The 24,309-nt window shown below is 41.2% G+C and overlaps 1 protein-coding gene across 1 annotated transcript in view; it reads left to right on the top strand.

Moving 5' to 3' along the window:
* CCDC57 (coiled-coil domain containing 57) overlaps positions 1-24,309 on the top strand; it is a 3,049,962-nt gene that overhangs the window by 2,545,367 nt on the left and 480,286 nt on the right. The window contains exon 16 of the mRNA XM_044069731.1: positions 8,031-8,176. Within this exon, the coding sequence (XP_043925666.1) occupies positions 8,031-8,176 (146 nt within the window). The remainder of the gene's footprint in view (positions 1-8,030; positions 8,177-24,309) is intronic.

Genomic DNA, 24,309 nt, shown 5'->3' with positions numbered 1-24,309 from the left:
CTGGGTCTCCTTTATGCCTTTCCTCCTTCCCTCTAATACCCAAAGTATTGCAGAAAGCAAAGACTCTGGGAAGAACCATAATCTTAATAGCCCCTTACTGGCCTCATCAAATCTGGTTTCCCTTCCTTCAGCCTCATCTATTGGAAGAACCTTGGATCATGGACCCGGTTCCGGATCTTCTGGCCCATTCATCGGGGGCTCTTCATCCTTCCCTTCACTCCCTCAAACTGACAGCTTGGCTGCTCCAATTCCAAACATAGCCCGGATTCACAACCTCTCAGCCGAGGCTCAACATATTTTAACATCCCCTCATAAATCATCTACCAGAAAGTTATATCTTAGCAAATGGAAGAGATTTTCTATATGGGCATCTCAGAATGATATTGATCCATACCTAGCTTCAATTTCATCCATTCAGGAGTTTCTGACTAAAGTTTTCAATGAAGGCGGCACTGCAGCTACCATTAGAGTTCAGTTAGCACTAATCTCGAACTTTCATCTTGGTGTCCAGGGTTCTAATGTCATGTCACATCGACTCTCTAAAGCCTTTCTCAAGGGTACTATTCACTTGAGACCACCCGTCAAAACTCCAGCCATGTCATGGAATCTAAATTTTGTTCTTTCCTGAATTATATTACCCCCTTTCGAATCAGCCTCATCTTGTGATTTGAAATATCTCTCATGGAAGACCATATTTTTAATAGCTGTCACTTCTGCTCAGAGGATTTCTGAGTTACAGGCCTTGACGATCAAACCTCCTTATCTGATTTTCCATAATGACAGTCTCACTCAGAACTAATCCATCATTTTTACCCAAAGTTTGTTCGGAAACAAATCTCAACCAATCTATTGAATTGCCCGTTTTCTTCCCTAAATACACAAATAAGATGGAACACATGCTGCACAAACTTGATGTTCATAGGCAACTCTGATTTTATTCGGACAGGACCAAACAATTCAGACAAACAGAACAGCTCTTTGTCTCCTTTTCGGAACCAAAAAAGGTACTCCAGTGACCAAAGTCACCTTGTCAAGATGGTTATCAGATTGTATTTCTTTCACTTACAGTTCAGTGAATGCTCCATTACAACAAAAAATAAAGGCCCACTCTACTAGAGCTGTGTCTACCTCTTCAGCCTTCTCTGCTAAGTTACCATTAGATACTATTTGTGCAGCAGCTACCTGGTCAAGGCCTCATACCTTCATTACTCATTACAGAGTAGACAAGGCCTCCAGGGACAGGGCTTCCTTTGGTTCCACTGTTCTGAAGAACATTCTCCCATGAGCCACCCGAGAAAGATGGTGCTTGGGATGCTACCCATCAGTAAGAATGAATGGCGAGATAGAACAATTTCATATAAAGAAGTTATGTACTCACCATAACGTTCCATGTGAGTTGTTCATCTCGCCTTCATTCTTACATCCCACCCTCCAACCCCCATCCAGTCTACTTGAGGACCGAGACTTCTTTTATTTATGGTGTATTGTCTCTTATCCAGTTCTTAGGGTGGCATATTAATAGTCATAGGTAGCCAGTTGGCAGCAAACAAGATCTGGGGGAAGCTCAAGGTGCATCATGGGATAGGGAGTTGGCCTCGAGCTGCTTGAAGACCTTGAGCTTTTGCAGTTGACCGAGTCAGAAGCGAGGATCGGCTCCAAACTCATCAAAACTCATCAGTAAGAATGAAGGCGAGATGAACAACTCACATGGAACGTTATGGTGAGTACATAACTTCTTTTTTCTTTACTTAAATACTACATTACATTACATTGGAAGGATAGAGCATCACTCACATGGGAGGGTTTCAAACAGTTCGCTACCAAACACCTACTAGCTCACAAATATTTAACCTACACTGAGAAATCCCACACTCACTTTACAGAATTTTGGAAATTCATTTTTGAACATACTAGCTTGAAGTATGTAATCAATGATGGAATTTCGGCATATGTATAAATAGTTCTTAATGTTTTGCATTTATGTTTTATTATTCAGCAATGTATTCTCTGATCATATTACTACCTGTCTATTAATATTGTTACATTTTACTGCATCTGTTTTCACAAAAAAAAGGGAAATAAAAAGATTTTTATACAAGTGTATTTAAAATATTGAATATTATAAAAGAGATAAAAGAAATGGAAGAGGGATCTTTAGAAAAAGGAAAGGAGCAAATTACATAGAAATAAATGGAAGTTGTGGGAACAATACATACAGAATAATGTTCAGGAACAGCAGGCGTGAGGTTTAAGAGAAGTCAAGCATTTGGCAATTTATGTTATGTTGGACTGATGATAGTTGCAAAGAAAGAAAAGATGTGATGTATAATGTATGTAAATGGGAAAATGATAATACTGTTGTTTTTTTTTCTGTTAATGTCTATTTGCATGTATTTTAAGTGATAATTTAATAAAGGTGTTTAAAAAATAGAAAGATCTCACAAAGTCGAAAAAAGTAATGTTGACAGTGAAGAAATTATTTATTAAGAGATCCAAGAAGTAGACTCCCTTTACAATATATTTTGACCTCATAGCTAATGATGTACTTTGTCTGGGGAGTACAAGTGATCTTTTTAGACCCTGTGGTTAATGCTGCAATTTAACCTCATACAAACACCAGTCTTTAAAGAGTATATGTTTGATGCTGAAGTTTAATCTCTGCAAACATTGATCTTTACAAGATCAGTGGCTGATGCTGTCATTTTGGTGGTGCATGGCCCATAGCTGCTGATGATATTCAGACAAGGAAGATAGTGATGTTTGCAGGATTATGGCTGATGATACAGCTTGGTTGGGGACTGGTGGTAATCTTTGCAGAGCCATAGCTGCTGCATTTTAGCTGGAAATAGACACTGCCCTTTGGAGATCCTATGTCTGAAGGTACAATTAAACTTAGATAGGCAGTGTGCCCTTTGTAGAGCCTGTGGGTGATGGTGAAGTTTAGACAGGGATCAGATAGATGTCACACAACCCCTGCCTATAGACTGTGCGATCAGTGTTACCACTGGCACCACTGTTCCATCCTCATGCATGCACATGCTCCATTTCACCTGCAGTGATGGCTAGGTGGTCAGATGCCTAACCCCAGGTCAGCCTTGCATCACTGCATCTCCTCTGAAGTATTTTGGCATAGTATGGCCCACTCTACTCCTATTTCCATCCAGAATAGGTGTGCTGATCATCCCCACTCCAACTCCAGCAGGTTCCTGAGCTCCAAATCAAGTTCAAATTGCCTGGGTTATTGTCAGGACTTTGTAGTCCCAAACCAACAGAGCTTGCTATTCCGGATGCAGTTTAGCCTGGGATGGACATGTTCTTGCAGGGCCTATAACTATGGTCGCTGATGCAATTAAGCTAGGCTGCGAAGTGGCCTTTGCTGGATCCAGAGCCGAAGTTTCATTTTAGTCCGGGATGGACACTGATATCTACAGGACTTATGGCTGCAGTTTTGTTGGTGGGATGCTGTTCTTTGCAAGAAACTATGACTACCGATACAGTTTGCCTGGGCTGATTAGTAACCTTTGCGAGGTTCCTGGTTGATGTTTCATTTTTTGCCAAAAATGAACATTGACTTTTGCAAGGCTTCTGGCTGTTGCTGCAGTTTATCTAGCGTATACACTAAAGTTTGGTGCACTTGAAGAGGTTTAGCTGTTGCTGCAGTTTAGCCATTCCATAATATTACTCCTATTAAGCAATGTTTGAATGCTGATGGTGATCAGATGAATGCTAGATGGAATTGCTGGAGTTCTGAACTATGGATTCAGTTCTCTGTATTTTAACAAATGACTGTTTAATGATAGATGAAGAGTGGGAGAGTAGATGAGAACTTGGAGTAGTACTGTACACTTATATGGCCCATTAGTTAGGGGAATGGACCCAGTTAGTTGCTTGTGGCAATGGAAGACCTAAGAGTGAATAACAGAAAAGTAAAACAGAGGTAGTTGTGGTTTCTAGATGTTTTCCTTAGAAAACATATTAAACATATTAGTTACATATTAAACAGTGGCTTAACCAGGAAGTAGATTGATACCTACAGGGTTATGGCTCTGGACTCCATTTTTGAAGGACAGCGGTCTGTAGAGGTGGCCGTCTGAAACTGAAGTATGCAAAGATACATTTAAACTATAGTTGCTTGAGGCAAAGGTTTTGCAATTAAAAAAAAGGCAGAAATGTATGGTGGGATAAATCAAAAAACTGGTTGCGAAATTGAAAATGAAGTTGAAGAATGTGTAAGAATTGGGTCTTGCAACTGGATTTTTTGTTTTTATAATTGGCTTGCAGGTCTTAAGGAGGACACCGGCTGTAGGTGAAGCTGTAACTGTTGCTTAAAGAAGCTGACAAGCCATATACTCTTCATGTGTCTAGGAGTAAATTTTTACTGCTAATTTTGTGCATTGAACTACATGTAGCTGTTGCACATGGTGTAATAGGTGAAACTGTAACTGTTGCTTAAAGAAGCTGGCAAGCCATATACTCTTCATGTGTCTAGGAGTACATTTTTACTGCTAATTTTGTGCATTGAACTACATGTAGCTGTTGCACATGGTGTATTCAATGGTGATCATGTGAGGTACTGCTCACAGGATAGCCATGCATGGTACCTTTCACATGCTGGTCACATATGAGAGATGTTCACATGGTATAATCATGTTTATAGAGTGGTCATGTAGGGGAGGTGGTGATATGAAGGCCGTACAGTAAACTTTCAGTTAACTGGCACCCATGAGGATTGGTAGATGCCAGATAACTGTAGTTTTTGGTTGCTTGAGAGTTACTATTAAAAACAGATCTGACTAATACTGTACCCTATATTACTTGTTTTGTTTGACTTGTTCCCAGGTTGGTGAGAGAGGGAATTTATTCCTATCTTCCTTTTTAAAACTCTAAAAACATAAGGTATGTTTCTGTGGGGGGAAACAGGAAGTGCAACACATGAAAATTGTACTGTATTTTTTCAGTATTTCTTTGTTGGTTGCTTGAGAGTACCAGTTGCTTGAGTTCCGGATAACTGACAGTTTACTGTATATGAGAACTGTTGACATGCTGTCTGTACTTTAGATATGTTCAATAGGTGACCATGTATAGGAATGGCTCAGTTGGTGGCCATGCATGGAAACTTGGCACATAAATGTTCAGATGTAGGCTGTACATAGAATGGACATGATTTCCTTCCATGTTATAACTGCTGCCTGTCAGTATTGTAATCTCACAAGCATTGTATTTTCCCATTTTAGCTGTCTCCACAGTTACTGTCACCCTCCATTGTAGCAGTAGTTCTTCTGCCACGTCTCTCTGGTACTGTATGCAAGGTGAAGTCTATGAGCTGCTGATAAGCTTCATCCTTTAGTCATGAGTTTGATTCCCTATGGCTTTACTTGGTTCTGTGACCATGAGCAAATCACTTAAAAAGACCAGTACATTTTGGTCACCCCAGAAAAGATTTATTTGTACCTAGTGGGCTTACCAGTTAACACATTAATAAAACTACTACAGTTTGCCTCCCACCACAAAACATTAAATATATGTTGCAGGATTTTTGCTGAAGTATTGTAACATTAACAATCTCCTCATGATTGGTGTGATGCTCCACCACTGGCCCAGTAATCAAGGAACCTCAGTCCTCACCACTGGCACTAGTGGGGTACGTACATTGGGAGGATGACAAGTACACACACAGTAAAGTGCAATTTCCCTTAAGAGCACACAGACACAACAGTCAGCCTGGCTCTGGTTTCTACATCTTTCTCCAGATCCCCAATAAGACTCCCCACTGGCACAGCTATAGGGTCGAGATCTCAGCTGAGTGGCCAAGCCAAGACCTCCAGCACCCTCTCTCTCTAACCAGTGCTTTGTGTCCCTGCCCAAGTAGCTGACGCACACACACACACACACACACACACACACACACACACACACACACACACACACACTAAGAGGTTTGATTTATACACACACACATAATATCTGGGAAAGGCTGGCACAGGTTTACTAGCTATGCCCCCTTTTGCCCAGACTATAAGGTCCTTATCACTGTCACTGGCCATGTCCTTATTAGGTACTTTGAGGGCCTTTACCAAGGGTGTCCAATCTTACTGTGTAATGTTACTATCAGTACAAAGGGTAGTCTGACCAAGAGCAAGGCTATTAGGGGTGGCCCACAGTGTCACCAAATAAATATGCAAGTACTCTCAGAACTTAAATATGTCTCATAAATAGTCACAATGAAATGTTTAAATATATTTAATTATAAATAATAAAAGGAAAATAAAATACTCTGTATAATCACAGTTGCATCAGAGTTCAAAATCACAGGAAGTATTTAAAACAACATTGCAGGACAGCCTCAAATAAATAAAGAAAAACATCTAAATTAAGCTTTGCTGTATTTCTGACTGTATCTAAGAGAATTATATTGTTCTCTAGACTTATTTACAGAGCAAGCAGGCAGATGTGGTGAGTGGATGTTCTTGGTAGGTCAAAGACAAAATGTTCAGTCTCTCTCTCAGAGAGTTCTTAAATTTAATATTCCAAATATTACTGCTGGGATACTTGCAGAATGACATGTCTTGTCATCTGACTTCAGATCCCAGGCTCAAAAACAACCACATTTAGCATCTACCTGTGAAAACATATAAATAAGGGCCCTTTTTAGATCTAAGGCAGATCCTGGAAGTCATAAAACAACAAAACAATTTCACATCTCAAGCCTAGTAATTATTTCTCTTTCAAGATAACACAGAGAACTCCCTAGTATAGACATCCTGTCCCTAACTGTCACAAAGTGATTTAAATTTTCAGTTGTTTTTCTGAAATTAACCTCCTGTGTTCCAGTCTCCATTGTTAAAATATATACATCCAAACAGCAACAATAATGCATATACACTTGTGTTCTAATCAAGCAGGGCACACTGTGGTCACACCTCCAAGTTCAGTACTTTAAAAAATATATATTCAGCACACGTCTGTACAAACCATCTTATATGACATACAGTTCTAATACAGTTGTAACACAAGCATATGAATCATGTTGATATTCACAAATGACATATAATTTTTTTACAAAATTCCAGATAGCTGGGCTGGCAGTATCTCCTTTCGTGACAATTGTTCTCATCTGTTAACATTAATCACAAGCATTTTGCAGCATCATTATTCATGTTTTCATTTAAGTGTGTTTGCCAGTTTCCTACCAGTTAATGCTTTTATTGTACAACAAATAATTGTCTATTGATATTCAGTGAATGTTTATATGGCAGCACTTTTATCATTTGAGTGCCTTTCTTTTGTTAGTTGATGCTGTTGTATTTGTGAAGTACTGTGTTGTGTGTAATTAAAACACAAGCTTGATTCACAGTTGCTCAAGCTTAATGACTTGAGTTAATGTGTACTTGCTCTTCCTTGGTTGCTGTTTTGTAGTGTGATTATATATACTCACATGTTACTGAGTTGTGAATAGCCCAGGGTTGGAGGATCTTGGAACAGGGAGAGACAGACATTATATTATCTGTCAGTGGTTGCTTTCTGAGAGTCCTCAGAGTGAGAGTAACAAAGTAAAAAGGGGTGTGGGGGACTTATCCTCCTGCAAAAAAAATGCTTTTTCTGTTACATTTACATAAACTGACTATTTTGAATATACTTTATAAGAACGTGCCTCCTTGATGAATCAAAGTTACATTATCAAATGCAGAAATTATCACCTTGCATAACATAAATCTCATAAAACTGAAACTGCAAAAGGTTGAAATATGCTGGTAGCTGGTTGTCCAAGATAGTGGTAAAACAAAGAGTGGGGTTTTGCCCTCTCCCATCTGTAGTGCAATCTCAAACTCGGTGTATATAATTATACAACGGGTGTGGGGGCACAGAGAAGTTTGCCTTCTTGCATTAAAGATGTTTCAAAATTGTTTTGCATATTTTTGATCTTTTGCTGTTTTGATTTTGTGGGATCAGTGTTCGGCAAGTTGATCACATGTGCATTTAATAAAGTAACAGTTCTTAACTAAAGCTGCTGTTTTATTTCTGTTCTCTAGCCCTTCTAAAGAACGATACAACTAAACAGAGTGTTGCTACCTTCCAGTCATCTGTAGTGGGGGCTAAGCCACCAAAGGAATTAGGCATAGAGGCCCAAAGTCGATTGTCAGAACTGGAACATTTACAGTATGAGCTGACAAAACAGGTAATTTACAGTCAGTCAGTCAGAGAAAACTGGAAATACATATTGTTTTTCATAAAATAGTTAAGTAATGCATGTTATTTCTTATGCAAAAGATAATTCATGTACTGTGTAATGAAACAGATGTATAGATTCCATCTCATCCAGCAGATAATGGGAAATGCCTCTCACAAAACAAGTCAGCAACACATAATTGGTTTCATGAAACAGATGGTGTATAGTCAGTAGGATGGTTGCATCATAGCAGTGTTATGTGTACCCTTTGTCTCACAGTAAGGATGTAATCTCTGTCAGAATAGAAGTGCTGTGTTTCACTGTTTGGTTTAATTCTTTTCTCACAGTCCATGTAGATGATTTTTAGGCTCATCAGTTTTAATATAGCCACATTTTTACAGAATATAACCATCAGGCACTAGGACCATAAGGAATCTTTTTGCAGGCATCACACAAGAGCGCACTTACATGATGCCAGGTACTCTGTAACTGGTAATGCCCCCACTCCTTGAACTAGTTCATCTGCAGCCACTAGTTTTTCCTTGTTTTTCTACAGTTCGGTAATTAATTTACTGCAGTGTAGCATTGTTCTGTTTTTATGAATGTAGTAAAACATTAGCTCATTGAATTGTTGCAGTACTTATCTACACTTCAGCCATGATTGACTTGGAGTACAAGCTACGTGGGTAGGCTAAGAAGTTGCTTTGAAGATTGTATTAAAAGAACGTATGTAAGTGTGAAAACAATCCCAGTGATGATGTTTTGTCCTGTCACACTCCTTAGGGTCCACGTTTTGCTAAATCTCAAGAAAATATTTTGGAGCAGATGCATTCTTACTGCATATGTGCCATTGTCACCTCTGTCAGTGTATGAAATTATAGTAATTGCAATATGTCACTTTAAGAGATCCTGTAATATAAAGAGGTACGTGTTAGGTGACTGCAATTTCTTCACTCTGCAGTCAGCTACTGTGGTGTCAGAACCTGCTTTTTAGGAACGTCTGTTCCCTTTGGTCTTCCTGGACATCTGTTTGGTCTTCCTGGACATGTATTAAGTGTGTTTGAGTTACAGATAGAGCATGGTGTCAGTGGTAGATAATGGATGCTGCAAAGTTGTATCTGAATATGTTTCTGACATATTTTGACACAGAATATGTCCTCTGTATTTTGTTCTGCTCTGAGTTAACCACTTGTCTACTCTGTCTTGTGATGTGTTCAACTAAGGCCATTTAACTTTTTTTTGTAACTCTGGGCCAAAAAGCTATCTTGGTTTGAACAGTCACCAATTTGTCTTCAGTTGTTGATTTGTAATAAGTGCTTTTGTCCATCTCAGTGGACTTCACCACCAAGGTATTTTTAAATTGTGGAATAGAGCATACCTTGAACTTAAATTAGGTAAAGACAGTACAAAGGAAGGACTGGAAGGTAAATGTCAGTCAAATACAAATACCCCAGTGCCTGCAAAAAGTGGGATGATAGACATTTGCTTTTGAATAAAACACAAATGAAAAAACAGTTGTCAATTATCCTAAGGTCTTCTCTTTGCCTACGTGGTGTGCTTTTTCATTATTGCATTTTTTTAATCTTTAACAATAATAACTTTATTTTTATTCACTGTTAAAAAATAAAAATCATGTTATCGCTAATATTTTATTTCGTTTTCATGGCAGTGGACCACACTAGTGGGTTCCATATCATTTTCTTCAAATTTTGCAGTAAGGTGACATCTCTACAACCACCAAAGACTTTAAATCTTCATGGAAACCTCAGTTGAAATTGGAAGCCGTGCAGTCTTCTTTTTTAATGTTAAAAATACCTTTACAATTGCATATATATTTTAAGTAATGCATGAGTACACATACATTAATAAAGAAAACAAAACATTACAAACACTTTTCTTATTTGTGCATTATTCTGTTTTCTTTTTTCTTTTAGCAGTTATAACGCACTCCACCATTAAATAACTTATTCAGGTTCTACCTTTCCTGAAATTTCACTCCTTCTCCCAATCATTATTCTGTGCATATTGTTCCCTCATTTATTTCTATGTAGTTTGATTCTTACCTTTACTAATGCTCCCACCTTCAATTTTTTTATCTTCTTTATAACATTCAATACTACATTTGTGGTTGGCTTAGATTTTGATTTCCATTTTGTAATAAATACTTTTTTGGCAGTCAGTAACATTAAACTTCGTAAGATCTTTCTGTCTCTGTAATTCATTTTCTATATCTGGTCTCCAAAGAATTTCCTTAGTTACAGTAATTTGCCCCCCAGCTTTTCTGACAAAGTACCCTGTAGAGAATTTTAAAATTCTTCCAACTCATTGCAGTCCAAAAAAAAACACATTCCCACTTACTCCATCACAACTCCAGCATCTGCTGTCTAATTCTCTGAAGTCTTGGGATATAACAATACCCATGCAAACACTTCCCTGCAAAACTCTGAACTTTCTAGACATTGTTGCATACTCCAGAGATTTGCAAATGTCCTCCCACTGTCCCTTTGTACACCGCCTTTTCATTCTTACTTCCTAGTCTTTTCTAACCTCGTCTGATTGATTCTTATAGTTATCATTCAAACCTGTACAACAAACTACATTAAACACCTCCTTAGCAAACTTAAACCCTGCTCCCCTTCTGTGGATAATTTACTTGCCCCTCTTCGTCAAACGTGCCGCAAACAGCATAGCTGCCCTTGTTTCCATTCTTGTCAACCGCTGTCTGTCTGAATCCACTGTCCCCTCACTATGGAAACAGTTCTTTACTATACCTATTCATAAAGGGGGTAACTCTACAGAACTCACTAACTACTGCCCCATAGCTATTCTATCCCCACTATCAAAAATACTTGAAAGGTGTATACACAAATCATGGACCATCTGCTCCTAGAAAATCTTCTCACCCCCACCCAGCATGGTTTCCTCCCTAACCACAACACCTCCACTGCCATGATGATCTTCTCTGACTTTGTCTCCCTCGCTAGAAGTAACAATAAACTGGTCTCTTGCCTCTTCCTCGATCTCTCCAAAGCCTTTAACACTGTCTCCCACCCCATCCTCCTGTCCAAACTAAGCAACCTCAGCCTCTCCCCCTCTGTAATCTCCTGTTTCTCCAGCTACCTCTCCAACTGTCAACAATCAGTAAAATGGCAGTCCACTTCATCCCCCTTCCTACTCATCCAAATGGGAGTCCCTCAAGTATCAGTCCTTAGTTCCCTGCTTTTCAGTACTTTCACTAACCAACTGTACACATCCTGTCCTCTCTCCACCCTAATACAATACGCATACAACTCCGACATAATCACCACTGCTGATACTTTCTCGGACCTTCTCACACTTAACCCAAAATTCCTTTAACTCCATTGAAAAATGGCTCACTGACAACCAACTCATCCTTAATCCCCAAAAGACCAAACTTCTTCTATTTCTGCCTAAATCTCTCTCACCACTAAAACCAACCTTTTCTATCACTTCCTCTAACAATACCACTATTTATGCTGAACCCCAAACTAAACTCATCGGGGTCATCATAGATGACCAACTTAAATTCACCCAACATGTCAACCACTGCATCAAAAAAAACCACCAAAAATTCGGACTTCTATACATAAATAAAAAGTTACTTACTAATAACTCTCGATTTACTCTAGCTCAGGCTTTTCTACTCCCTAGTCTCCTCTATGGATCAAAAATTCTAACTAACTTACAAACCTTCCTACAAACTAAACTTGAAAGCATATACAACAAAATCAACTGGTTTGCTGTCAGTCTGTCCTCTGACTCTAATCACTGTCTCTCTCTGCGTTAAACTGGCTTAAGTTCCCCCAACCCTCAGCCTGCCATAACATCTCTGCTTTAGTCACTCCCTATATCCCTACAAGAACACCTGAACATCTCTAAGCCCCCCCAAAAAATATTGTTCAATATTTAAAAACTACTACCCAGACCTAAACTGGAACAAGCTCTCCCTTGACATCTGAAAAATAACAACTACACATGATTTCAAATCAGCACTCAAACAATACCTACTCAACAACTCTGCCTATACCTGTACCACTTAACTCTTTCTCTGTCGCTGCACTTCTTTGCCTTTAGACCCTACTTACTGACACTTTTCTTTTTTTTTTCCAAAATGTTTTTATTCATTTTATAACACAATAACTTAAACAGTGTAGTAACAAGAAAAAACAAATAAACTATATACAATGTCCATAACAACTAAACAAGCAATATACATAGGAGAACACTTATTATACCATGACCCCCCCAAAACGTGCACGCTGATTGGCCAGTTGCCGTTGTCATCGAGTTATACTAATGGAAAAAGGTTGTGGACTTTTTAGTCCTTGCTTTTATAGTAACAATCTCATTCTTACAAATGGGTTTAACATAGCGAATAAACTCAATTAAAGACAGGAGATCTCCGTTGCTTATTTTAAACTGTCTCGCTATGTTAAACCCATTTAACTTGCTATAGACAGCGATAAACGGAGAAAGCAAGATCTCCGTTGCTTTTTGAGTGTCTCGCTATGTTAAATGAGTTTAACATAGCGAGACAGTTTTAAAAGCAACGGAGATGTCCGTTGTTTTAAACTGTCTCGCTATGTTTAACATAGCGAGACACTAAAAAAACGGAGATCTTGCTTTCTCCGTAGCTTTCCCACAGCTCTGATGTACTGTGCAGGCGCGCAGTACATCAGAACCGCGGATGCCAGACATCTGCGGAAGGGCAGTAAACAGGCATTATACTATGCCATTATTTAAGAAAAGTAATTCTTTTCTTAAATAATGTCATTATAATGTAATAACCACTTCTGGGTGTGGGTAATGCTAAATTACCGGTTGGCTTTGTTTGGTCCCTCGGGCTTGCCAGACCAAACCATAACAACCGTGGAGTAAATTAACACCACACAGGCGTGGGTTATTGCTATAATATTTCTCTAACAGATTAGACAGTTTTGTCCAAGCAATTAAATAATGAGTTGTGTTGTTAGTCCTTGCTTTTATAGTAACAATCTCATTCTTACAAATGTATTTCACAAGATGAATAAACTCAATTTTAAAGACAGGAGTAGATTGGGATTTCCAATTTTTAGTAACAATTTTCCTTGCTATAGATAGGATAGACCATACTAAAAATGTTTGTTTTTTAGGAATGACTTCAGGAACAGGACCATTGAAAAGGATAAGGGAGTCAGAAATTATACAGTTATCATTCCATAGAGCTTTACAAAGATACTTAAAGTCTAACCACAATGGGGAAATTATTTTACAATTAACAACCATATGTAGCCAGTCATCATCAGGGTGTCCACATCTCCAGCATTTCATTTAATCTTTCTTGCACATTATTGCTAGCCTATGCGGGGTGAAAAAACATCTATGTAAAAATTTCCATGTGTATGCATGCCAGAATAGGGAAGAAACCTGTAAACAAAGTGTTTTATCTTTTTCTGAGAATACTTGTCTAGTAACTTCACTTGGATAATTAAAAAAAAAAAACATCTGTTTTGCTAAAATAATTTCTGAAAATTTTATAAACAACATATATATATGAAGTGTTCTTGGGTGAGCTATTAATAATTGTTGAGATAAAATCCAAGATTTTTAAGTTACTCTTATTGTATGCCTCTAATGAGGGTACGAGTTTAGTATGTATAAAATCCTTACAAGTTTGGATGTCCAGCTAATTGCAATTTTGCAAACTATATCTTTTTGTCTTTGTCTTTCCGCTTTTCCAGGTTAGGGGTCACCACAGTGGAACTCCCATCCGCTAATGATTGGCAGTGGATTTTTACAGTGCCGAGTTGCCAGCCCGACGCCCAACCTTCAAAGAAGGCACGCCCATTCACACACGCACCTACATGCATGTCTTTAACGTCACTCGACCATGGGGAGGACATGCAGACTCCACACAGAAGGTGCTCCAGCCGAGAATTGAACAGAAGAACCTCTTGCTCTCTTGCTGTGAGGCGACAACACTAACCGCTGCACCACCGCGGCCTGCTGATCAAATAGTATGCAGAACTTATTTTGTTAGCAGAAAGAAATTGATTCCAATATAATAGGTCACCCTTCTTAAATTCTAACATTTTCTGAGTATCAAAAGATATCAAACATTCATTTGTGTAAGCAATAAGAGACATAATTATTAATAAATTCTTAATTAATGGATTAGAAAACAAGCTTTTTAAACAACAGCAATATTTGGTTTATAAGAGGTGTGAGAGCAAGTTTTGACCTTTCACTTTGAATGTATATTTTTAAAATCCATATAAAAATGTTAGTATGTATTTGAGTATATCATTCAAGTAATGTCCTATTACTATTAAGAAGTAAGGTTTCATGTATTGATTTCCAATATGATGTATAAGAAGTATTATTCCAAAGCAACACTATGTTAATAAATGCGGAGTTTCAATAAAAAAATGAATGTCTGGAAACCCTATACCTCCTTCATCCCAGCTTTTGGTGTGCCAGAGAAGAGAAATGTATTTATTTATTTTTTTTGGGGGGGGGGGTATCAAAGGAAGTTGAGTAAGAAGTTATTAATTTTCTGTTTAATTTTGACAGGTGAGTGGACAATGAATAAGATTTTAGGTAAGAGTATCATTTTGATTAAAGTTAGTCTGTCTTCATATGTGAAGAAGAATCTGTTCCAACTGTCAGACTAGTAACTGAGTTTATAAGTTGTTGGTAATTAGATGTGAGTGATTTTTTATAATTAGATGATGATACCTAGATATTTAATATGCTTGCCCTCCCAGTTTGTCTCTTTTTGATCTAAGTTTCATAGTGACATTTTTATTCACTAGAAGTGCCTGAGTTTTGTTGTGATTGAATTTTAGTCCAGAGATGTTTGCAAAGAAGTCTAGGTTATGTAATAGGTGATCTATTGAATTTTCAATATCATTAGAAGTTATTAGTAGGTCATCAGCAAATAGTTGTATCTTGGGGGATAATTTGTCTGACACTTTATATCCTTTAATGCTGTCATGATTTCTAACATAATTTGCAAGAGGCTCAATAGCCAGGGCAAAGAGTATCTCTTAATATTTCGAATGGGCTAGATAGATAAGATCCAAACTTTACATAGGCTATGGACTTTTCATATAGTTTTTTAATTAATCCTATAAAGTTTGGGGAGAAATTGTATTTTTGCAGAGCTTTAAACAGATATGGCCAACTTAGGGAGTTGAAAGCTTTGGGTCTATATTATAAGCACGAAAGCTTAAAAAAGCGAATGTTCTTTTATCGAACTGTAAATATCAAAACCACTAAATAGCGAAAACACAGAACAGCAAAAAAACAAATGCAAATACAAAATAAACTGGGGGGCTGTGCCCCACATACACACCCCCTACTTAAATATACCAACTCCGAGATCGCACCACAGTGGAGGAAATGGCAAAGTCCCGAAAACACGCTGTTACATTTTTTCGCTGTTTAATGCTTTTGATATTTACAGCTCGATAAAAGAGCGTTCGCTCTTTTAAGCTTTCGAGCTTATGATATAGACCCAAAAACATTATTTATATCAATGCTTAAAATAGAAATCTCTCTTTTTTTTTTTTTGCTAAGTCTATTAAGGGCAGTAATCTAATTACACTGTTTTATACCTTTCTGTTTTTGGTAAACCAGGTTTGGTCTTCATGAATTAATATTGAAAGAATATTATTTAATCTGTCTGCTAAGATGGACATGAATATTTGTAATCAATGTTAAGCAAAGAAATTGGCCTATATGATGCGAAAAAGGTTGGGCTGTTTATTTGGTTTTAAAATGGGATAGATGATAGAATATTTCCATGAGGGAGAGATGTTTTCTGTAGACTTCTTGGAATGCATTGAGTAAGATTTTCAAGATGTTATCAGGTGCGAGTTTGTAAAGCTTCGGAATTAGACCATCCAGTCCTGGTGCCTTTTTTGTCTTAATATTTTTTATTTGGTCCTTTAATTCTTTAAAGGAAAGGGGTTTGTCTATGTTATTAATATTGCGTTTGGATAGCTTCTTTTGAATATTATTAGCAATAAAGCTGTCTATACTTTTGTTATCACTTGTAGATGAGTTATTATTAATATTCTTGTAAAGGTTTTAAAACATAATAAGATTTTTTTTAGATTTGTAACTTTGATTATTTGTAGTATATATTATTTCTTTTATATGACTTTTTTCATTTAAGTATTTAGATCTAATCGCAATCCTGTGCATACTCTTGGGATTAATTGAGTAGGATTGTAATCTGATTTTTTTTCCAGATTTATTGATATTTTATGTTGCATGATATCCTGATATTCCTTGTTCAGTTTACATATGTCATCTAATGCAGATTTGTCATTTGATGTAAGTTTTATATCTGAAGTAGTTTACTTCATTTGGTATTCAACCTGTGGGTACCAGATCCGTATCCAATCCGATAAGGCAAATTCACTAGCATCTGCTCCGAGCTCCAAGCTCCTCCCCTTACCCATAATACACCTCCACTACCTTCCAACCCCCAGATCTCATTTGCTGCGGCTTGCCTGAAGCATCGTGATCTCCTGAGCTCTGAGTTAGTGAGTGGTTTTTTTTTTTTGCTTTTTAAGCAGCTTTTTTCTAAAAATTTGAGTATTAGGTGTTTAGTGTAGGTTCCCTCTCCTCTTCCCTTCGCTGATGCGGCATGTATTAGAAACTTTCCTGTAGTTTTTAGTGTTAGCTTGTTAGTGTGTATTGCTTCCCCTCTCCCCTCAGTGTTCTTTGTGCCTTGAGTGTGTGGTGAGTGGTTTTGAGTGGGAAACAGATAACTTTTTTCTTCTCCTTTTCCTTCTCTAGTGTGAATTTTTCTTGTGTAGAGACATGGCTGACCCCAAGCCTGTCTTCAGAAGGTGCACTGTGTGTGGCCACAAATTGTCTCCTGCAGATGGCCACACTCTTGCCCATTTGAGTACGGATTGTACTATCTGCGCGGGTTTTAATCCGTGCGCTATAAAGGACAGGAAGGCTAAGTTGGCCCTAAAAGGCCGTCTACCCACTTCTGAGGTGGCTTCCTCATCCACTGCTTCGGCCACAGCGGCTGCTGTGGCTTCCTCTCCTTCCTCTCTTGCACTTGCTTCTATTCCCTCCCAGGCTGGGACTCAACCTCCCATTTCTAAGCCTGTGGAAGTGGAGCAGAAAAGGGGCAGGGAGAAGGAGAGAGCACAAATCAGACAAGCATTCCAAACCAGAGAAACGCAAGAGGTCTCCAGACCTTCCTTCTACTCCCGCCAAAAATCAGGCTAGGATCCGTGACTCCCCTCGGCTCTGATCTCCGAGATTTTCCCCAGAGCCGGAGGAGACACATCCTCCATCTTGGGCCTCGATTCCTCAACCCGCCAGGTTGGAGTCTGTAGCCTCGTCGAGATCCACGCATAGCTTATCGGAAGTTGACATGGATAAAATGATAAGGAGGTTCATTCGTACTCAGATCCAGGTGGGAGTCTTGCCAGCCCCCTATCCCTCTGGAGTGGGGGAGCTCACTTCCTTTTTTCACACCAGTTTGTCCTTCTCCAATCCGTCCACTGGGTTTGGAGTACTCGGATCTGAGGATGGCCTTAGTTAGGTGGTCGGTGCTGACGGTACCTGTCTCCTCGACACCAACAGCTGCCTGGAGCGTGTCGGATCCGACCAGTTTGGATCCGAGTGGCTCTCAGAGCCAGAGCTTGGGTGTCGGATCCAAGGGAGCGGAACTTTTTTCATTGGCTCCAGTATTATCGGGCCAAGTGCCCCCCCTCAGAGCTCCATCCACTTCGGGCCCGGCTCCGATTCTCATGTCGGATCCGGGGAGAGCGGCTTCCTTATTGGTAGCCCAGGAGGCTCATTCTTCCTTGGCGTTCAGCATGGTAGAAAGGCTTCTCTCCACTGGATCGAGACCCTTGACTATTTCCTCGGATTCTGCCCTGACTCCCTTGGCTCTGTCTACGAATCCCATCATTTTACCAGAGGGACAGCCCATGCTCGAGGAGCCCCAGGCGGTTCCCTCGAGGAACAAGTGGCTTGTGAGTTCCCTCCAGAGAGCCCCACTGGAGACGTGCCTCGCAAGCATACATGTAAGAGGAGGCATTTGGACTCCCCCGAGTCCCTCACTGAGGACATGGATTTGGATGATGGGGAAGGTTCCCCCAGGTCACCTCCCGAGGATGTCTCCTTTGGAAACATCATGGAAATCCTACACCGGGGGGGGGGGGAGGTTGGTCTGCTCCCAAACCTTCTTCTGATGAATCCGTGTTTCTGGAGGCTTTCGTGATGGGCCCTTCCTGGGTGTCTCCTCCCGCAGATCCCCTAGTGGACCTGGTCACCTCATGGGCCTGGAAGGAGCTGGACACTGTGGAACCAATCCCTAAACTTCCAGGTAAGGTCTTGAGTCCACCATCAGATAGACCAATGTGGAACAAGGTCTCCCCAGTAGACACTATGGTGGTAGCAGCAGCCACAAAAAAGGAACTAGCCAAAGAGAGTTCCTCGGTTCATCCCCCTGACCGAGAGGCTCAGATGATGGACCACTTAGGGAAGCGGGTTTATGCATCAGCAACCTTTTCCATCAGGGAGCTGAACTACCTGGCCCACTTCACGAGACTCCAGAGTGACCTGGTCAAGGAACTGGCTGACTCTCCCCCTAAGTCCATGTCACAGGAGGACAGAGTCATGTTCTCCGCGAGGATGGCCACTTTAAAAGCAGTCTCCAACATGTCCATGCGACTCCACTCATGCTACTGAATGAGTGGCTAGGGCTGCTGGGTCCGGCGTGTCCATGAGGCGCAATGCCTGGCTCAGACTATGTCAGTTCTTGGAACCTTTCAAGGAGTATTTTGCCAGCGTCCCTTATGACGGCTCTACTCGTTTTGGTAAGACCATCAAGAAGACTTTAGTCCAGAGTGAAAAGGATGGGAAGACACTGTCTGCCATTGGAATCCACTTCTTGAACCCTCAAAGATCCTTTTTCCAGAATCAGAGAGGGCAAAAGAAGATGTGGTTCTGGAAGTCACAGTATTCCTGGGACACTCAGTGCTCTTCTTCCTCTAGAGGCAGAGGGGGACAGGATATACACTGGCCTAGAGGCAGAGGAGGTCCGAGGAATTTTGGGTCTCAAGAACCTTTTTTGGACAAGCCTGGACAGCAACCCTGAGGGATTGCGCGACTGCTCTACTCTGGAGGCAGTCGGGGACAATTGTCATTGCACCTGGCGGAATGGGAGTCCGTAACATCAGACTTCTGGGTGTTTCAGATCATATCCAGAGGATACTCTGTCCCCTTTGTGGTTCCCCCCCAACCTCCCAAACACCTCCCGGATGTACCACCCACGCAAAGGGAGGCAGCAGCATGGGAAATCTCCAAGCTGCTAGAAAAACGAGCCATTGAACCCGTTCCCCCCAGATCAGTCCGGATCGGGCATCTACTCCAGGTTCTTTTTAGTGCCAAAGAAAACGGGGGACTTAAGGCCCATTCTGGACCTATCTACCATGAATCTGTCAGTTGCCAAAGAAAAATTCTGGATGGTCACACTACAGTCCATCATGCCGTACCTGCAAGAGAGCAACTGAATGTGCTCGTTAGACTTCCAGGATGCCTACTATCACATAAAAATGCACAGAAGCTCCAGGAGGTGCCTCCACTTCCGGCTAGGAGTCAGTCATTACCAATTTCGAGCCCTGCCCTTTGATCTCACCACAGCCCCCAGGGTGTTCACCAAAGTGATGGCGGTAGTAGTGGCCCACCTGAGGCTTCAGGGGATTCAGGTCTATCCGTACCTGGACGATTGACTCCTCACTGCTCCCACCAGGTGTCTACTTTCTCAAACCAGGGATTATTTCTTAAAGCTTGCTGTTCAATTGGAGATTACAGTCAACGCATCCAAATCACTTCTATATCCTGTCCAGGTGATAGACTACATTGGGGCAAGGATGGACACACTACAGTGCAAAATCTTCCTGACCACGGAGAGAGTACAAAACCTGAGGATGCATATCTCCCTGATCTACAGTTCTCATCTTCCCTCAGCAGAATCAGTGTTGAGGGCCTTAGGTTCAATGGCAGTGACCATAACGCTTCTTCTGTGCGCCCGGTTACATATGCAAGTACTACAGTGGACACTAGTGGTACAATGATCCCTGTTGGAACTTCCATTATTGTATCCAGTACACTTCAGTCGAGTCTGCCAGTTGTCCCTTCTGTGGTGGATATACTCTCTGGAAATCTTGGAGGGACGACCTTTTGTTCCAGCCCCTGTCCAAGCCACAGTGACCACGGATGCCTCCCAACATGGGGGGGGGGGTCATTGTTTGGGCAGGACAGTCCAAGGCCTGTGATCCCCTGTCGAGACCAGTTTGCACATAAACGTTCTAGAGATGAGGGTGGTCCTTTTGGCGTTGCAGGCCCTTCAAGCCTTTCTTCCTCTGGGAACCATTGCAATTCAGTCAGACAACATGTCAGTGGTCTGGTACCTCAACAAACAAGGAGGGACCAGATCTTACCCCCTTTGTCGCGAGGCCATGAGCATGTGGGAATGGGTGATCTCTACCGGTCGCTTTCTCATAGCAATGCACATTCCAGGATGGTCCAACATTCTAGCGGACAGGTTAAGTTGGACTATTCTGATGCCTTACGAGTGGTCTTTGAATCATTCAGTAGTGGAGCAGATCTTTCTTGAGTGGGGTCAGCCCTGCTGCAATCTTTTTGCATCTCCTTCCAACGCGAAGTTCAGTGAGTTTTTCACTCTGAACCCCCTGCTGGGGGAGTCCCCCAGAGATGCTCTAGTCCATGCTTGGCTTCTCAATCTTCTGTATGCTTACCCCCCAGTACCTCTTATTCCGAGGTTTCTACAGAATGCTCGTCGACTGGGAAGCAAAGTGATCCTCATTGCCCTTTTTTTGGCCTCGCCAGGTATGGTTTCTCTTCCTTTGGTCTCATCTTCTGGCTCCACCTTGGATCCTATTCATGATCTGATTTTACACCCATCGGAGATTCCTCATCCAAACCTAGACAGTTTGAAGCTCACGGCTTGGCTGCAGTTCCCATGATCGCTAGGACTCCTGGATTATCCTCTTCAGTTAGGTCTGTTCTGGTGGCAGCTCATAAGTCTTCAACCAGGAAGATTTACCGCAGCAAATGGAAAAATTTTTCCTTTTGGGCTTCTCAAAGGAGTTTAGACCCTTTCACGGCTCCTATTTCTGCCATTCAGATGACTTCCTAGCCAATATTTTTCAACAAGGATCAAGCTCTTCTACTATCAAAGTTCAATTAGCTGCCATCTCTCATTTTCACGTGGGTGAGAATTCTGCCTCCCTGGCCTCTTCCAGACTGTGTAAAGCCTTTATCAAAGGTACTTTCCTGTTACACCCCCCCGGTCAAGAATCCTGTTCCTCCATGGGACCTTACTATGGTTCTTCAAGCTTTGAACCCACTGCAACCACAGATCTTAAGTTCTTATCTTGGAAACCAGCATTCCTGGTAGATGTTCATCGTGTTTCACTGTTGCAGTCATGACTGTAGGGTTCACCCCTGCCTGCAGGCAGCCCTCGGTCGGCCAGAATCCCAAAGTCTGGGTCCGGCGTCGGCTGTTCAACCATGCTCCCTGACGTCAGAGCGCCAGGAGTATAAAGCTGACAGCTGACGCCATCTTCTCCAGTCTTTCTTGCCGTGCGGTGATAGCAGTTCGCAAGTGCCGGTCGGCTGACTCCTGACGATTTTTTCTGATATACTTCAGTCCGAAGATTTTCTTCTCCACTCAAAGCTAAGTACCCCATTGGAAACTTTTCTTGCTCCACTCGATGTCAGAAAAGTTAATAATTGTATTTCATGTGGGAAGCAAATACCTCATAAGGATTTTCATTCTTGCTGTATTCCTTGCTTAGGCCCTGACCACGACGTAGCTAGTTTTCGGTTTTGTGCTAGATTCAATCAACGTACAATTAAGCGAAGGTACGATTTTGCTTTTCATTACTTCGGTAGGCGCTTTAACTACAAAATGTCATCGGATACGGTTCCGGCTACTGGAGTTCACAAACGTCGCAAGGATAAAGACAGGCCTCCGAGGTCCAAATCTGATGATAGCGCACAAGTGGAGCCAGCTTCAGGTTCGGCCGTCGTCAGTGAGGCGCTTTTGCAGCCCCTGTCGTCGGCCATTTCAGAACCGATGGCCGAAACGGACTCTCATGAGGAGCCAACCAGGCCTTTAAATATTTCTGTTGCAGGACCTTCGGACAATGCTCCTTCGGATGGGTCCAGAGCTGCTGTGCAGGTACTGGCTTCCGAAGGGGTTTTCAGGCCTACTCAGCTTCTAATAAAGGCAAAGCCAAAGACAAAGGCAAAGACTCCTTCTAAATCAAAGACTACAACAGGCCTCCTCTGAACCGGCTCCCAAGTCACAGAAACAGTTACTCAAGATGGCGGAGGATTTACTTACTATGATTAGGGGTTCACATCCCCCTCCAGATAAAAGGCTTTAAACAAAGGGAAACCCTTCCGTCTGCCTCCTGCCACTCAGATTCTAACCACGGATGCCTCGGATTATGCTTGGGGAGCCCATTTTCAGGGCAGTTGTCTGCAGGGCCTTTGTTTGTGTCCTTCTCTAAACCCTTTTTGGGTAAACCTATTTCCAAGGTCAGTATTGCTAGGTGGATTTCCTTGTGCATCCTTCAGGTCTATAAGGATAAAGGTGTGTCTCCTCTGGGTCAGGTGAAACCTCATTCCACTAGGTCAATGGCTACTTCTGCGGGCTTTTGGTCTAGAGTCTCATTGGATGATATTTGTTCTGCAGCAACTTGGTCCTCATCTCATACCTTTATTTCTCACTACAAATTGGATTTGACTTCTAGAAGGAGAGCATCCTTTGGTTCCACGGTGTCTGAATATCCTTCCATGAGGGCCACCCAGAGTTTAGTAGCTGGGGACTCTGTCCCACAGGTTGAAGACCAATCCGTCCCTCCCTCCTTCCCCTGACCAGTATGAATAGCCTGTTGGCTGCAGTTTTAGTCATAAAGTATTCTTGAGGTTGGTTCTCAGTATAAGGGTCAGCAAACTCAATCTGGGGTTGAAGGTAGTGAGGTGTATTATGGGTAAGGGGAGGAGCTTGGCGCTCGGAACAGATGCTAGTGAATTTGTCGTCTTGGATCCAATATGGATCCGGTACCCACAGGTTGAAGACAAATGAAGTAGAACTACTCAGATGGAACGTTATGGTGAGTACATAACTTCCTTTTTTAGTTCATCAATTTATTTTTGTATATCTACCAGTTTTTATCCCACTCTTTTCTTTTATTTATATACCAACTTTTGACTTTGCCATGTAAAACTACCTTTAAAGTGTCCCATAGGATACTGTCTGAAACCTGTCCATTATTATTGGCATCTAGGTAGAGCTTTATTTCATCTAAAAACCATTAGTAACAGTACTGTTACTGGATAAGCAGGTAGTCTTTGGCAGAAGTTTAAGGGGTCAGTATTACATGTTACATTGAAGGTGATAGCATTGTGGTCAGACATAGGGAATGATGTCAGCATTACATTATCAGTTTTGGCCAGTAAATAACTGGTTACAAAGACTCTGTCTATGTTGGTCTGTGTGCCAAATCTGTAAGAGTAGTGAGAATACTTCAGGGAGGATAATATTTTTATACCTTCAATGTCAGTTAGGTTTCTGTCTTTTATGTAGTTGTTCAAGTGCTTGGCAATGGGACATCTTGAAAGACTTAGAGTTTGTGGTATCTGACAAGATACAATTAAAATCGCCTGCTAATAGTGACTCCCATTTAGACTTTAATGATATGGTCCAGCAAGACAGAGGGACTCCAAAACGGCTAGTTTCAATAAAACTTTTAGTTCCCTTTACCAGGCCAGCCCAGCAGAGACGCTCTAGTCCAAGTTTGGCCCCGGGGACTTCTGTATGCATTTCCTCCCTTCCCACTAATCTCTCAAGTGATACAGAAAGCTATCGCTCAGAAGGCCTCGTTGATCCTCATTGCTCCTTACTGGCCTCGACAGGTGTGGTTCCCCTTTCTACATCATTTTCTATTGGAGCGACCTTGGCATCTGGACCTAGTTCCAGATCTTTTGATCCATCAGTCGGGTCAGTTTCATCGCTCCCTTCCCTCTCTGAACCTCACTGCTTGGTTCCTCCAGTTCCAACCTTA

Source organism: Protopterus annectens, chromosome 4.part0 (assembly GCF_019279795.1).
Source record: "Protopterus annectens isolate FY-2018-M chromosome 4.part0, PAN1.0, whole genome shotgun sequence".
NCBI lineage: Eukaryota > Metazoa > Chordata > Ceratodontiformes > Protopteridae > Protopterus > Protopterus annectens.
Note: the sequence above shows the minus strand (reverse complement) of the source record. Positions and strands in the feature narration are given on the sequence as shown.